Source organism: Copidosoma floridanum, unplaced genomic scaffold, assembly GCF_036245765.1.
Source record: "Copidosoma floridanum isolate Cflo_tuat_1 unplaced genomic scaffold, Cflo_Japanese_pri ptg000014l, whole genome shotgun sequence".
NCBI lineage: Eukaryota > Metazoa > Arthropoda > Insecta > Hymenoptera > Encyrtidae > Copidosoma > Copidosoma floridanum.
The window spans coordinates 7,921,620-7,934,063 of record NW_028321891.1 but is presented as its reverse complement, the minus strand read 5'-3'; the positions used below and the strand labels follow the sequence as shown (position 1 = coordinate 7,934,063).

Sequence of the window (12,444 nt, the reverse complement as noted above, 5' to 3'; positions counted from 1 at the left end):
TGGTTTAATATATATTAAATATTTTACATAAATATTATCCTCCTACTGTCCAAGAATCAGTCCTGATTTTGCCTGTTCAAGAACTAGGTGCTTTACCTTGTTTATTAATCTAAAAATCAATATTTGAACACATTTTTCTTAGGCGGTACAGTTTAAATTGCGCGCGGTTCGTGTGGTTTCAACAGCCATCACTAGCGTCGGCCTACTAAGTTGGTACTCCGTTATTGCCGCCAATGATCTGGCAATCCTGAAAGGGACTTCCCTCAGTCTTTCTGTGTAAGTAGTTTTGGTACCATTACGATTTTTTTCTTCAAAGCTGCCTTGTTCTGCATTGTCAGTCTTCTCGAAAGGCAAAAGAAGTATTTACTCAAAGAAGCATTTTGTTATTAATTCTGCAACCACACAGCTTTTTTAACATCAGGTATGCTTATATTCAGTGTTTTTAATTTTTAATATTGTCACTTTTTTGTTAATAAAAACCAATTTTGCCAAGTGCACGCAATCGTTAGCAATATTATTTGGTGGTTGATTATGATATCATATGCATCTCAGTATTACTATGAACGAAATTAAGTAATTTATATGTCCTATTTTGCTTAAAATCTAAATTTACTGAACGTTTCTACGTATAAGTGGCACCATTTATCAATTCAATTTCTTAATCGAATAAAAAAGACATTTTGATAATGTTCAAAAAGGGTCTTCTTCTATAGTTGAGTCCCTCTATACTATCACTCACTGACATTATTGACTTTTAGACCTTAGCAGTTGTTAGAAAACAAATCGACACACCGTGTTTTTTGAAGATTTAACCAATACCGGCTATTGTTTCATGATAACTTCATCTTCAGCGTTTGAATTCTTATTTTAGCTTATAACGTTAAACATTTCTTTAAGAGAACCGTAATTGTAATCAAAAGTTGCTGATACCGATATCATTCGACGCAGTATATCGCTAGGATCCCAAAAATGAGAAGGTGCGGTAAGATGCTTGAACGATATTGGCAACTGTAATAATTATATGTACGAGGAAATCCACAAAAAATATCCCATTTTGATAAAAAATTTTTTTTTGAGGCACACCTTCGAGATAGGGCTTATTTTACTCGTAATCCCGTGTCCTATGAGGAAAAAATTTTGAACACTGGTTACCGTAAGGGTGACACTCTTTTTCCAAGATTTACATGTTAAAATTACATCCATACAAATGTAAAATGTGCCCGGTTTTAAGGGCGTGCCTCAAAAAAACTTTTTTTATTAAAATGGAGGACAAAAGTGGTATATTTTTTGTGTGTTTCCTCATATATATATATATAAATCCAACTTGTATAAATAAGTATATACTTGTTTTATCACTGAGTCACCTTTCCTCGTGTAATACATGAACTATACGAGTATGAAAAAATCTTATCTTATCGACTTGTGTTTCTACGAAATACACTCTCATATTATAGTCCGGGTCGTATTTTCACATCCGTTTAAAATATTTTTCATACTCGATTTTGTTGAATACTACTGTTATGCAAAATGGTCCTCCAAAATAAATTCTGCATGTTGCCAAGTCGAAAAAGTATGAGAAATGGTAGTTTTCGTCGGATAAGTGCCATCGTCTTGGGGCTATTTTACGGTTTGAAGGACCTGCAAAGAAAGTATTTTTCCTACCCCGGGCGTTTTTGCGGCTACCTTACGTTCCTCGGACGGCAAAATAGCCCCGGAGACGACGGTACATATCCGACGAAGACTACCATTTTTAGTCAAATTGCTAAAATTATTTTTTATGCCCTGGAAATTTTTAAAGATAATTTGGACAATTTAGAACAAAAAAATATCCTAAATTTGTTCTTTAAAGTTCATAGATTCAAAGATACTAATTATACAAAGTAAAAACGGCCATTTTCAACAAAACGATAGGAAAAATAGAAAATTTTAATGTTGTCAAAATTCTCAAATATCTTTTAATCATCGCTTAAGAAAGTCTTCAAGCGTTTTACGCTATTACTTTACTGCAACTCCTTATTTTCTAACCCAATATCGATACCTCCACAGCTTTCGTTGATATATGGATATCCATTTCAATGCTTGAGAGTGCACATGAAACCAGGTTAAAAAAATAAGGTGTTGCAATGAAATAATTGTCTTAAACGCTTTGGAACTTTGTAGAGGAATTTTGGAAGACTAGTTAAGAACTTTGGTAAAAAAAAAATTATTGACTTTTCATATCATTTTTGATTTATTATCAATTTATCATCAATGGCCATTTTATCCAGCTTTAATTAATTAATACCTCTGAAACTATGAACTTTAAAGAAAATTGTAACACATTTTTTTTGCTCTAAACTGTCTAAATAACCATAAAAAATTTTTCTGGGCTAGAAAATAAAAATTATGGAAATTTGTTTTGAAAAAATTGTTCAAACAAATTTTTTCATATCTTTTTTGACCTGGTATCATGCAGATTTTTTTGTAGGGGAAAATTGAAGCATAAAAATAATACAAAAAATCGAGTGTCAAAAATATTTCCAATGGACGCAACGATATCATCTTGATTAATATGTGCATCATCCCAATGCATTATATATATGACGTATTTATAATAGTATGTGTATAATTCGTGGGAGAGAAAATATAGTCATTAGCGCTTTACTTATTTGGAGATGAGATCTCAGTTAACTCTGCAAGTCGCTATACATATGGCTTTTTTTATTCTCTATAACTTTCAAGCAAAACATCTTCAGCTGGGAATTGGAGTTTTCAATTCATTATCGGATAACACATTTTTTGAATTGGTATATATTTTATATGGTGTATATAAATTCAATAGATCAAAAATTATCAAAGTTAGCAAAAGATGTAAAATTGTCGATCTTAAAAAATTCCCCAACTTTAAGTCACATTTTTCGATTAAGTTCCAAAAGACTTTTTGTTCTTAAAATAACAAGGTTCAAAGTTTGTTAGATACAAAAAAACAAAAAGTACAATTTTTATCATTGGTTTAAAAATAGTTGCAAATAATTGTGTTTTGGATAAATTGTGCCTCTATTACCGAAAATAAACCTGTAAATTTGGATTCTATGCCAAAAAGTATTCGTAATCACTTTATTTTACACTTGACATCTTAGAAGTCATGGAATCATATGCTATCTTCAGACTATACTTTCATTACTTATCATTTTCATTTTAACAAGTTAACTTTAGCATTACACCGCTATCACAGAAAAAAAAGTAAAAGTATATTTATACGATTAGCCACTCAGTACAAATAACCAGTGTTTCAACCAGTGTCAAATGTTTTATATTATTATGATTATTATTAATCATTGTTTAATTGTTGACGATTGAAGAAATTTTTCAAAACGCTGTTAGATTTACGAATGTCTAATAAATTCGTTGGAGTAAATAACTAAATTTTGTAAATAAATGAAACTCACGTTCTTTTTTTCTATGGCAGCGGTATAGACAGTAAAAAGTCAATTAATTATTAAATTATTTAATATTTAAATTATTCATATGTTCGTTTTCAGAAAAATGGCTACTTTACCAAGCACATCAGTGGAGCGTGTTGATCAATATGTTACCACGTTGCATTTTACCAAGTACCAAATTAATCAGCCATCCGAAGTATTTTTTTTACCAACATTTGAAAGCCAATGCTCCATAAAAATTGTCCGCAACCTTATATCCGATGGTTACAATACTCGCTACAGTATTTTTGGTATGGTCGTTAGTCTCGAGTTTACACAAAAACCATCCTATTTGTCGAAAACATTTTTGAAATTATCAGTTTGTTTTAATTCATCGAAAAACAAACATTTTTTTACTCTCCATAAATTGAACGACAAAAATTTTGAATCAGACAATAAGACACTTTATGAATCAACGCTTACAAATGAAATTTCGCGTTCGGGACTCGATGTTGAAATAAAAATCTATTACGATAATGAACTAAGTAATAATAATCTAGTTAAAGACATGCATCAGCTGCTGTTAAATACAACTTATTCTGATTTACAACTAGTTGCTGAAGGTCAATTGTTTAAAGTGCACAAGAACATACTTTCCGTAAGAAGCAAAGTGCTTTGCAGAATGATAGAGGCAGATATGATTGAAAAAAAAACCAGCACAATAAAACTAGTGCAATGGGATTGTGCGGTTGTTAAACAACTACTAAATTATATCTATACAGACACGTGTGACATGACTGTAAATCCTCATAAATTATTCCAGTTGGCGCACTATTTGGAAATTACACCATTGGAAAATAATTGCAAATACTATATAGGATCTCATATAAACACAAAAAATATAACTAATACTTTAGATTTAACAAATCATGATCAATATAAGCTTTCGAATTTAAGAACTGCAGCAGAAAAGTTTATCGAATCGAATGGAGCTACTTTGGCGGAAGATCCGAATTACATAAATTATTTGAGTAAATCCTTAAGCTTGAAGAACATAGCATTAATATTGAATTTTTCAAAAAAATATAAAATTGATTCTTTAATGGACAAGGGAGTACAGTTTGTCCTGTCGAACCACAAAGAAACATTAAAAATTGAGGAGTGTAATGATTTCTTTATTTCTAATCCTTCATTAATGCTAAAACTATTGGGACATTCCTTAGAAGCAATGGAAACACTGCATTCTTCAAAGAAACAAAGCCATGAATAAAACTCCTTCCATTATTAATGTTAAGCATAGATACAACCTTTTATTTTGTATATGCATTTGAAATAATTTTAATAAAAAATACTACATTTGATAACTCTAGTAGTATGATGTTTATTGAAAACACAATAAAAATTTATTCCTTAAATTATGCCACTTGTCCTTAGTAATAAAAAAAATGTGTATTGGCTTTAGAAAATTTTTACACCATAACTCCTACTATGAACGTTGAAGTTATTCCTATGCCGATCTTTCAATCACAATTTTTTATTAATCATAATTAACGTGCGTATTACTGGTATTACATATATTATGATTCATTCCTAAATCACACCATACCATCAGATGGTAAGTAGTTCCAGAAGCGCGTGCGTTGGCAACTTGGCAAGACTCGATGTTACCCACGTGGACTCGTGATTGGTCATCTAACCTATAGACGGCGCCAGTAACCACGTTGATCCCTCTTGTTTAAAAAACACTACGTACGGATCTTTGTCAGCTAAAATATTAAACAAATATAAAATTGTTGTAAAAATTGAACAAAAGTAAGTGAAACCCTCAACAATTGAAACAGAATTCGGATGACCGAAACGATGGACAAGTCCCCATACGATGGGAATTTCATATTCACCGCAGAAACGCACGAAGACCACGAGAGCCAAAGCTCATCGGATATCGGCCAAGGCTCGCCCTTAACACCTCCCAGTCTACGGTCGTACTCCTCCTTGGAACTACGCTCATCTTGCACGGACGTGGACGATGACAACTGCCGCTTGATAAAATTAACCAACACGATAAAAAAACTCGTCGATCTGATTGGCGATCCCACCCTCAGAGGGGACACCCCGACTGTCCGTTGTTTGCTGCGCAAGCTCCTCGAGTACAATGGCACCGACGGCTTTGTATCCTTGAAAAACCCCTTCCCTCAACCATTCAACCCCGCTCTTTCGATTTTCTACCAAAATCGATACCCTCGCCCCATAAGCATCCTCAACGAGTGTCCTCCAGTACCTGCACCACCTGCCGCAGATCGGCGAGATCCTCGAGTTCCTGTCGATGCGGGCCAAAGAATCGGACGAGTACCCCGCAGTCCTCGAGCGGCTCTTGTCCCTCTGCTCCCTACCCCCGCGTCTGCGGCGATCCTCCGAGATCCTCGGCTCCACTGGTAATCTGAAGCGCCACTTCAGCCTACTGGGCTACCTACTCGGGCTGGCACCGACGAGATGCCACTTCCTGTTGGCCAAAGGGGCCATTGAGCGACTCATGCAACCGAAGAGGCGCCAGGGAGCTAGAAACACCGTCAAGCGGGACGCGCTTCTCGGAGCCTTGGAGGATTCGAGGCTTTCGGTCACTCTGGCCGAGCTCGTCGGAGCGGCATCCTGGGAAACGTACCCGGTAGTCCTTGAGCTGGTGCTGGCTGTCGTTTCCGCTTCTACGGTTTGCTGTAAGCCTAGGAAGGTATTTTGTCGTGGTTCCAACGATGATGGGCTGTGCTTTTGGAAAAATAGGTTTCAGGATGCTGGAGGCTGGGGTTGAAAACGAGTTGCTGCTGAGGATGCATCCAGCCTACGGGTTGGGATCGGAGTGCCTGCCGGTGACGGACGACGGGGACTTATACCTCGAGAGGGAGGATTATTGCGGAGCCGCGGAGTTGGCTGCGGGGGTTCTGGGGCGACTGATCACGGCTGTGATTTTCGCGAGCGAGCTGCCCGGGACGGTGAGGCAGTTGGAGCCACCTAGTGAGGCTGCCATGTGGTAATTACCATTTATGGGGGACTGTACGTTAAGAGGGACGATTGGGATAACCGGAATCGTTAACTGATGTAGGATGCAGGTAGTGAAACAAAAGTTTTTGATAAGACAATGGATAGTTAAGTTAGTTTTGCTATAACAACACACATACACCACCCGAGTCAGAAAACCATTATTTTATCGTAGAAAATTAACTTTTTATCAAATTACCAAATTAGATTTTTTCTTCGAGCGTTCACAAAATCATTAGGAAAAATTGAAATTCTTTGTAAAAATTAAATTATCCTCCCACCTCTTGAATTTCGGTAAACAAATGCAAACTAAGAAACCGCAAAGCCTTTTCTTTTACATCATCTTTTAAACAAAAAATCATTCTCTTTAAAGTCTCGCGACGTCAGGATGGAAAAAGTAAAAACCATCAAAAACATCCTACTTCCATGCACTGATTTTAGGAGCCTAAAAGCCGCGTTCAGGCGCGCAGTATTGCTCAGCAAGCAAAGCTCGCGTAACCGGGAGCTGCGCAACAACCTCGCGAACCTACTACTCGCAAGCCTCATGAGGTCGAAAACGGCCACCAGCTGGGATCTAATGACCAGTGGCCTTGTCGAAGACTTGGCTGATTTAAGCGTCGCTACGGAATTCGGCGAAGCTTGTGACATGATCGAAACTAGCAGCCGCGAGGCTCTCGCTTTCAAGAAGACTGTGCTGCTCAGCGTTGCCCTCGTCGCCCAGATACCCTCTGATGGCGTTCATCGTGTAAATTGTCGTACCTATTTATACGAAGTCTATTTAAATTTGAGTCTAATTGAAGAAAAGTGGTATTTTTAAATAAAATCTTTTTTTTTTTTTTTTTTTCATTGTTTTGTAAGTATTCATTTTACTTGAAAAGCTTTGACACAGTCATGCATATTTAAAATTACATGAAACTGATGGAAAAAAATGAGATGATCCAGTATGGTTTCCATCATAACAATAACTCCAAAGATCGTTGTCCAATGACTGCAATGGAAAATTTTACTCAGATTCCTCAAAATTCCTCAGATGTTAAAAAACCGAAATTTGGTTCGAGGATTACTGCAGCTTATCAACCCGAACCGCGAGTCCACGAAAGTACCCTGGAACTCGGCCCAACTGCGACATCTATTTAAATACGCGACGAATGCGCTATCTCATCTGGTGCCTGAAATACCAGAAGAATTCATTGAAAATGATGGCTCGCTGAGGTAACCGATATGATATAACATATGTTTGTGTACTATTCTTCCTTTTCGTAACATTTCCTCTTGCAAGGTTGCTCGAGATGCTGGAACGATACGTGAAAACGGGCTCTGAGGATGATGCGCTTGTTACGTGCCTCGTCGAGACGATATGCGCTCTATCGGTGTCGAACTGTCGATCGATACTGGACAACTTTGGTGAACACGCTTTCGTACCAGTGATGCTGCGTACGTAATTCATTTTCTTAAATAGGAAAAGTGAGAATAAAATTGACTTTTTGCCACGTCTTTTTTTAAATTAAAAAAAAAAAAATAATAATTTTGAAAAATTACTGCTTTATATTATAAGCTCACTGCGTTTTTTAAGGCAATATTATTATTTTTTAAATTGTTCTTTTACATGACTCGAACAAAAAAGTTTTATTGAAACTATTGATATTATGAAATAACACTATTTTTTTTTTTTTTTTCGTTTTTGGAGGTGCAAAACACCAGTAGAGATGGAGAATATTAAGCTTGAATTTAAATTTAACGCACAGTAAGTGTAGTCTGGGTCAATGGGCAATGGGGGGGGCTTTCTTATAGCTGTATAATTATAACTTCATTATTTTATTCATAAATTTAAACGTCCCCCTACCTAACCACTGAAATCACGAATGAAAAATACAATTTTTGTATTCATAAAAAATTGAAATTTTTCAGAACAAGTTACTAAAACCCTTGATTCGGAAAATTTGTCCTCACATCGTCAGAGACTCGTTACTCTGCTACTCACAACGAGCGAGAACATAATAGCAAACAAAACAGACCTCTGCGAGTGCCACTGCGACTTGATTGTTGGTACGGCCGTTGATTTAATGCAACGATGTCTTGATCCGAAGAACAAGGACTCTGAACTCGAGCAAAGGTCAATCATCAGACGCTCTTTCTCTCAAATATCAAAATTTACTTATTGAACAAATAATGATTTTTTGTAACATTTGAAAAAAAAACAGTTATCTCGGTGCTATTGCTTCGTTCGTTTGGAAATGCACGACCAGCTGCTCCCGCGTGCTCGAGGCCTTTTTGAAACATGCCGGGCTCTACCTCGTGCTGGACATCATGGAAACGGCGAATCTGGCGGTGCAAAGTTTTTACCTTGCCTTACTCAGCGATATCTGCAGCTCGACGGACTCATGCGACTGCTTCATATTCACGTGGCGGCTTAGGGCCGACAAAAATAGGGGACTATTGTCGCTGCTGGCAAATATTTGGAGAGACGAGGAGGAAGCGCTCGCTACCGTTTGGAGGAGGGGCGTTTGTCAAGGCCGCGTGGAGAGTAAGTGGAGAATATATTTTCTTACGTGCATATTTCACGGTGGGAGGAGTTTTGAGATCCATAGTTAATTTTAACATTGCTAGCAATTTGGTTATTGATCTTAAAACTCCCCTGTAGGTACAGAATCCCCTCTGATGAACGACAATCAGTTGTATTACGTGTACTTCACGAAATCTCTTTTACGACCAAGTAGTATCGCTCTATCGGCAACTGGAGCTGCAAGGCCGAAAATTTACTATTTGCACGAGCTGATAAAAATCAAGGCCGAAAACTACGAAAATCTCTTCCAGCAGCTCTGTATTGAGGATCAAGTAAGAACTCAATCAATCATTACCAATTGACATTGATAAGGTTTTTGAGCTTTCTATCGGCTATTTTAATAAATTTTTATTATTTATTTGTTTATTTATTTGTATGATGAACGGGCACAAGCTCTATACAACTTATTTTAGGTAACAATTTTAATATATAGCACAAAAAAGGGAAGTTATGATGTCGTACATTAAAAAAAAAAAAAAAATTTATGAAAAATAATTTTAAAATAAAAAAAAAATAGAATATGTCAATAGTATTTTGTCATAAGAATTTTTTCATCAAATACTATTCATATGTACAAAATACATTTTTTTTTTTTTTTTTTTTTTTTTTTCGATAAACACAAGTTTTCGCAACAAGTTTACACGTTGATAAGTTATCTAGAAAACAAACTTTTCTATATTTGTGGGAGCAAAGACAAATACTCTACAGAAATAATTTTTATTACTCTTTACGTTTATTCTTCAAACGCAGCTTGCTCGTACGTAGGAAAATGTTTTGTTTGTACAAAAACCATTTTTTTTACATATCTTATGAGTAAAATATACTCTCAACTTATTAAATAAAAAAAAACTATAAAAAAAACATGTAATTAACAATAATAATAATAAAAATAATAATAATAATAATAACTTCTGTGTAGTGTGTGCAAAACGATGTATCAATCACTTGTAAATATTTACCCCAATTTATTCCAGAACATTGATTAGGGAAAATTCTTTGAAAGATGACGCCCTCTTTTTGAAACAATGAAAAACCTAAACCTCAAACCACAACCCTTGCTACCCATAGATAACCCTATTGAGGATCGATGCCTACGCCAGACTGAAAGAGGACGAGGCTGAGCTGTCGATATCACGGCTCCTGGAGCACGTGGGGCTCCGTCCCCTGACACGGGCCAGCGAGCCTCTCCGCTCCGTCGATCAAAAGATCAGTGGCTGGGGCACTCGAGTGCTGGAGCGTCAAACGAGTTTACAAGCGGAGCATCGGGCCGTGGAAGTGCAAGCGGAGCGTGACCAGCTGCACCGGATACACGAGGCAGGTCTCGCCTCGGCCTTTGACGCGCTCGAGAAGACTTCCTTTATTGCCCGGACCAGCTCCAAGGAATACAAACTGACCAAAGTGGAGGAGCTACGAAATGAGATGAACCGGAGTGAGATGGGACCGGAAATTTGTCGGACTTTGGATTGGGGTGCTGGTTTTACGGTGAGAGCTTGGGTGACTTTTCTTTATTTTTTTATTTTTTTTACTTGGGTGAGTTGTCCGTTCGTTGGGTCAATTCGTTTAAAGTCTGTTGGAAATGAGTGAGGCATTTTAGGATCACAAAAGGTAACGCCGAGTTAAAAATTTGTGATTTTTTTTCTGAAAATAGAACATAATATACTTTTATAAATAACCTACATGGGTGTCCTCGTATACACCTGTAGTAACCAAACACTTTAACGCTTAGAGGGGAGCTATTCGGCTCCCCTTTTCCTGGTGTGAGTGCTCCCTAAGGCACGATAAACAGATGTAGAGTTTTTGCAGTAGCACGTTTTTGCCTCATTAATCTCTGATAAATTTGAATCTTCATGGTGATGACGAAGTGTTAAATAATTCTTTTTCGGTTAGCATTTTTTGCATGTATTTTAACTAAATGCTTAGCAAAATAGGATTAGTGTTATTTTGCCTGTATAGGCCCATTTAATCATAGTGCGGCTGACGTGTATGTTTCAATGAAAAATGAATTATTGCGATTTCATCATTTTACTTGAATGCGAAATTGTTGTGTGTACTTTGATTTCCTACACTTATCGGCATATTTATGAACAGTTGTTGCAAAATTTCGATTGTACGGTATTCTTTGGTATGGCTAACTGAGTTTCTTTTTTTATACATATTTAATGAAAAAAAAAAAAAAAAAAAAAAAAAAAAAAAAAAAAAAAAAAAAAAAAAGTCATGATAGTCAATGTCATACCTGCCACACCTAAGTTTGTCTCCTGTTGTGAATGAAGCAAATCTGTGATTAAAAAAAAATTTTCCTTACTCTCGTTTCAGAATGTTTTCAATCAACACGTGAGAGTTCAAAGCATAAGAAAAGAATGCCTTGAAAAGGCCACGTCCAACATATCACTAGATTCTGCAGCTTTGTCGTTGATTGATGCTTCAGAGTGCACGTCCGCGTCTTATAAATCGGAATCGTCGTTTTTATTAAAAAACTATCGATTTGATCCAAGTGGACGAATTTTTGTTTAAAATTACTTACAGTTTTCTAACAATCACAAATTTAATGTATTTTGCATTTAACAAATAAACTAGAAAATAAAAGATAAAAATAACATAAACACTCTGTGAAATGTTTTTTGTGTATCGAACAGTGAACCTGACGTTTGATTTTGACAAAAAAAAAATAGTAAGACCTGAGTTGTCATCATATAAATAGCGATTACAGTATTTGCAAGTTTTTACTGATGTACTAAAACTCAAGATGAAGAATAAAAATTGAAATCTCCATAAGATTGCGACAGTGAAAATTATCTCACGAAATATCATTTGCTTAAGTTGCAATAAAGTTTATGCTACATAACTCTACCTAATAACATTGGGTATTCATTAAACATATTATGTATTTATTGCTGTATTCAAAAAGTTTTGTATCACATCCAACAAAACTTATTTCTTGTGCAACAAAACGAATCACCGATAGATCTGTTAACGAAGATTTGTTATCCTTATGAGTCTTGTCCAATATCATATGGTATGTAACAATGTAATCAAAGTTTTTTTTCAAAATAACTCAACGAATTATCAACTTTCAAAATCACAGCTACTGAAACGGTTTTTCATGTCATTTGTAAAAAAACTACTGGCGAAAACCAATACATAAGAAACAAAATAAAACTACAAAAAACATAACTGAGAATACAAAAAGATCAGGAAATCCCAAAGACGTACAAAGCAGATGGAAATCAGAAAAGTGCGCGTAAGGAAGCCCTGCTGGGATGCCCTTTTTTCTCGCACTCGTTGGACTAGCAGCTGCGATGTCGAATCGAATCGCAGACATTGCGAGCTAGACAAAGACAATTTGAGATGTTCTACAACCTGTGTATCAGTGGGTACGAGATAGAAAGAGAAGGATATAGAAAAAAATATACATACCTAGCTATAGGAGAAGAGCTGCTCTCAGTGGCTACA

At 36.1% G+C, this 12,444-nt stretch overlaps 1 protein-coding gene across 1 annotated transcript; it reads left to right on the top strand.

Moving 5' to 3' along the window:
- The first annotated feature begins 5,261 nt into the window (after positions 1-5,261).
- LOC106636080 (cilia- and flagella-associated protein 69-like) lies at positions 5,262-11,505 on the top strand. The gene is made up of 11 exons (XM_089592124.1): positions 5,262-5,570; positions 5,677-6,112; positions 6,177-6,423; positions 6,873-7,176; positions 7,462-7,643; positions 7,711-7,865; positions 8,340-8,544; positions 8,633-8,955; positions 9,073-9,266; positions 10,063-10,476; positions 11,308-11,505. Exons 1-11 carry the CDS (start codon positions 5,262-5,264, stop codon positions 11,503-11,505), a joined length of 2,967 nt encoding a protein of 988 aa, XP_089448250.1.
- Positions 11,506-12,444: the final 939 nt, after the last annotated feature.

Coding starts and splice junctions, on each gene's coding strand:
- LOC106636080 (XM_089592124.1), top strand. CDS start 5,262: ATGGACAAGTCCCCATACGATGGGAATTTCATATTCACCGCAGAAACG. Junction 6,424..6,872: donor CCTAGTGAGGCTGCCATGTG/GTAATTACCATT, acceptor CACTGATTTTAG/GAGCCTAAAAGCCGCGTTCA. Junction 7,644..7,710: donor GAAAATGATGGCTCGCTGAG/GTAACCGATATG, acceptor TCCTCTTGCAAG/GTTGCTCGAGATGCTGGAAC.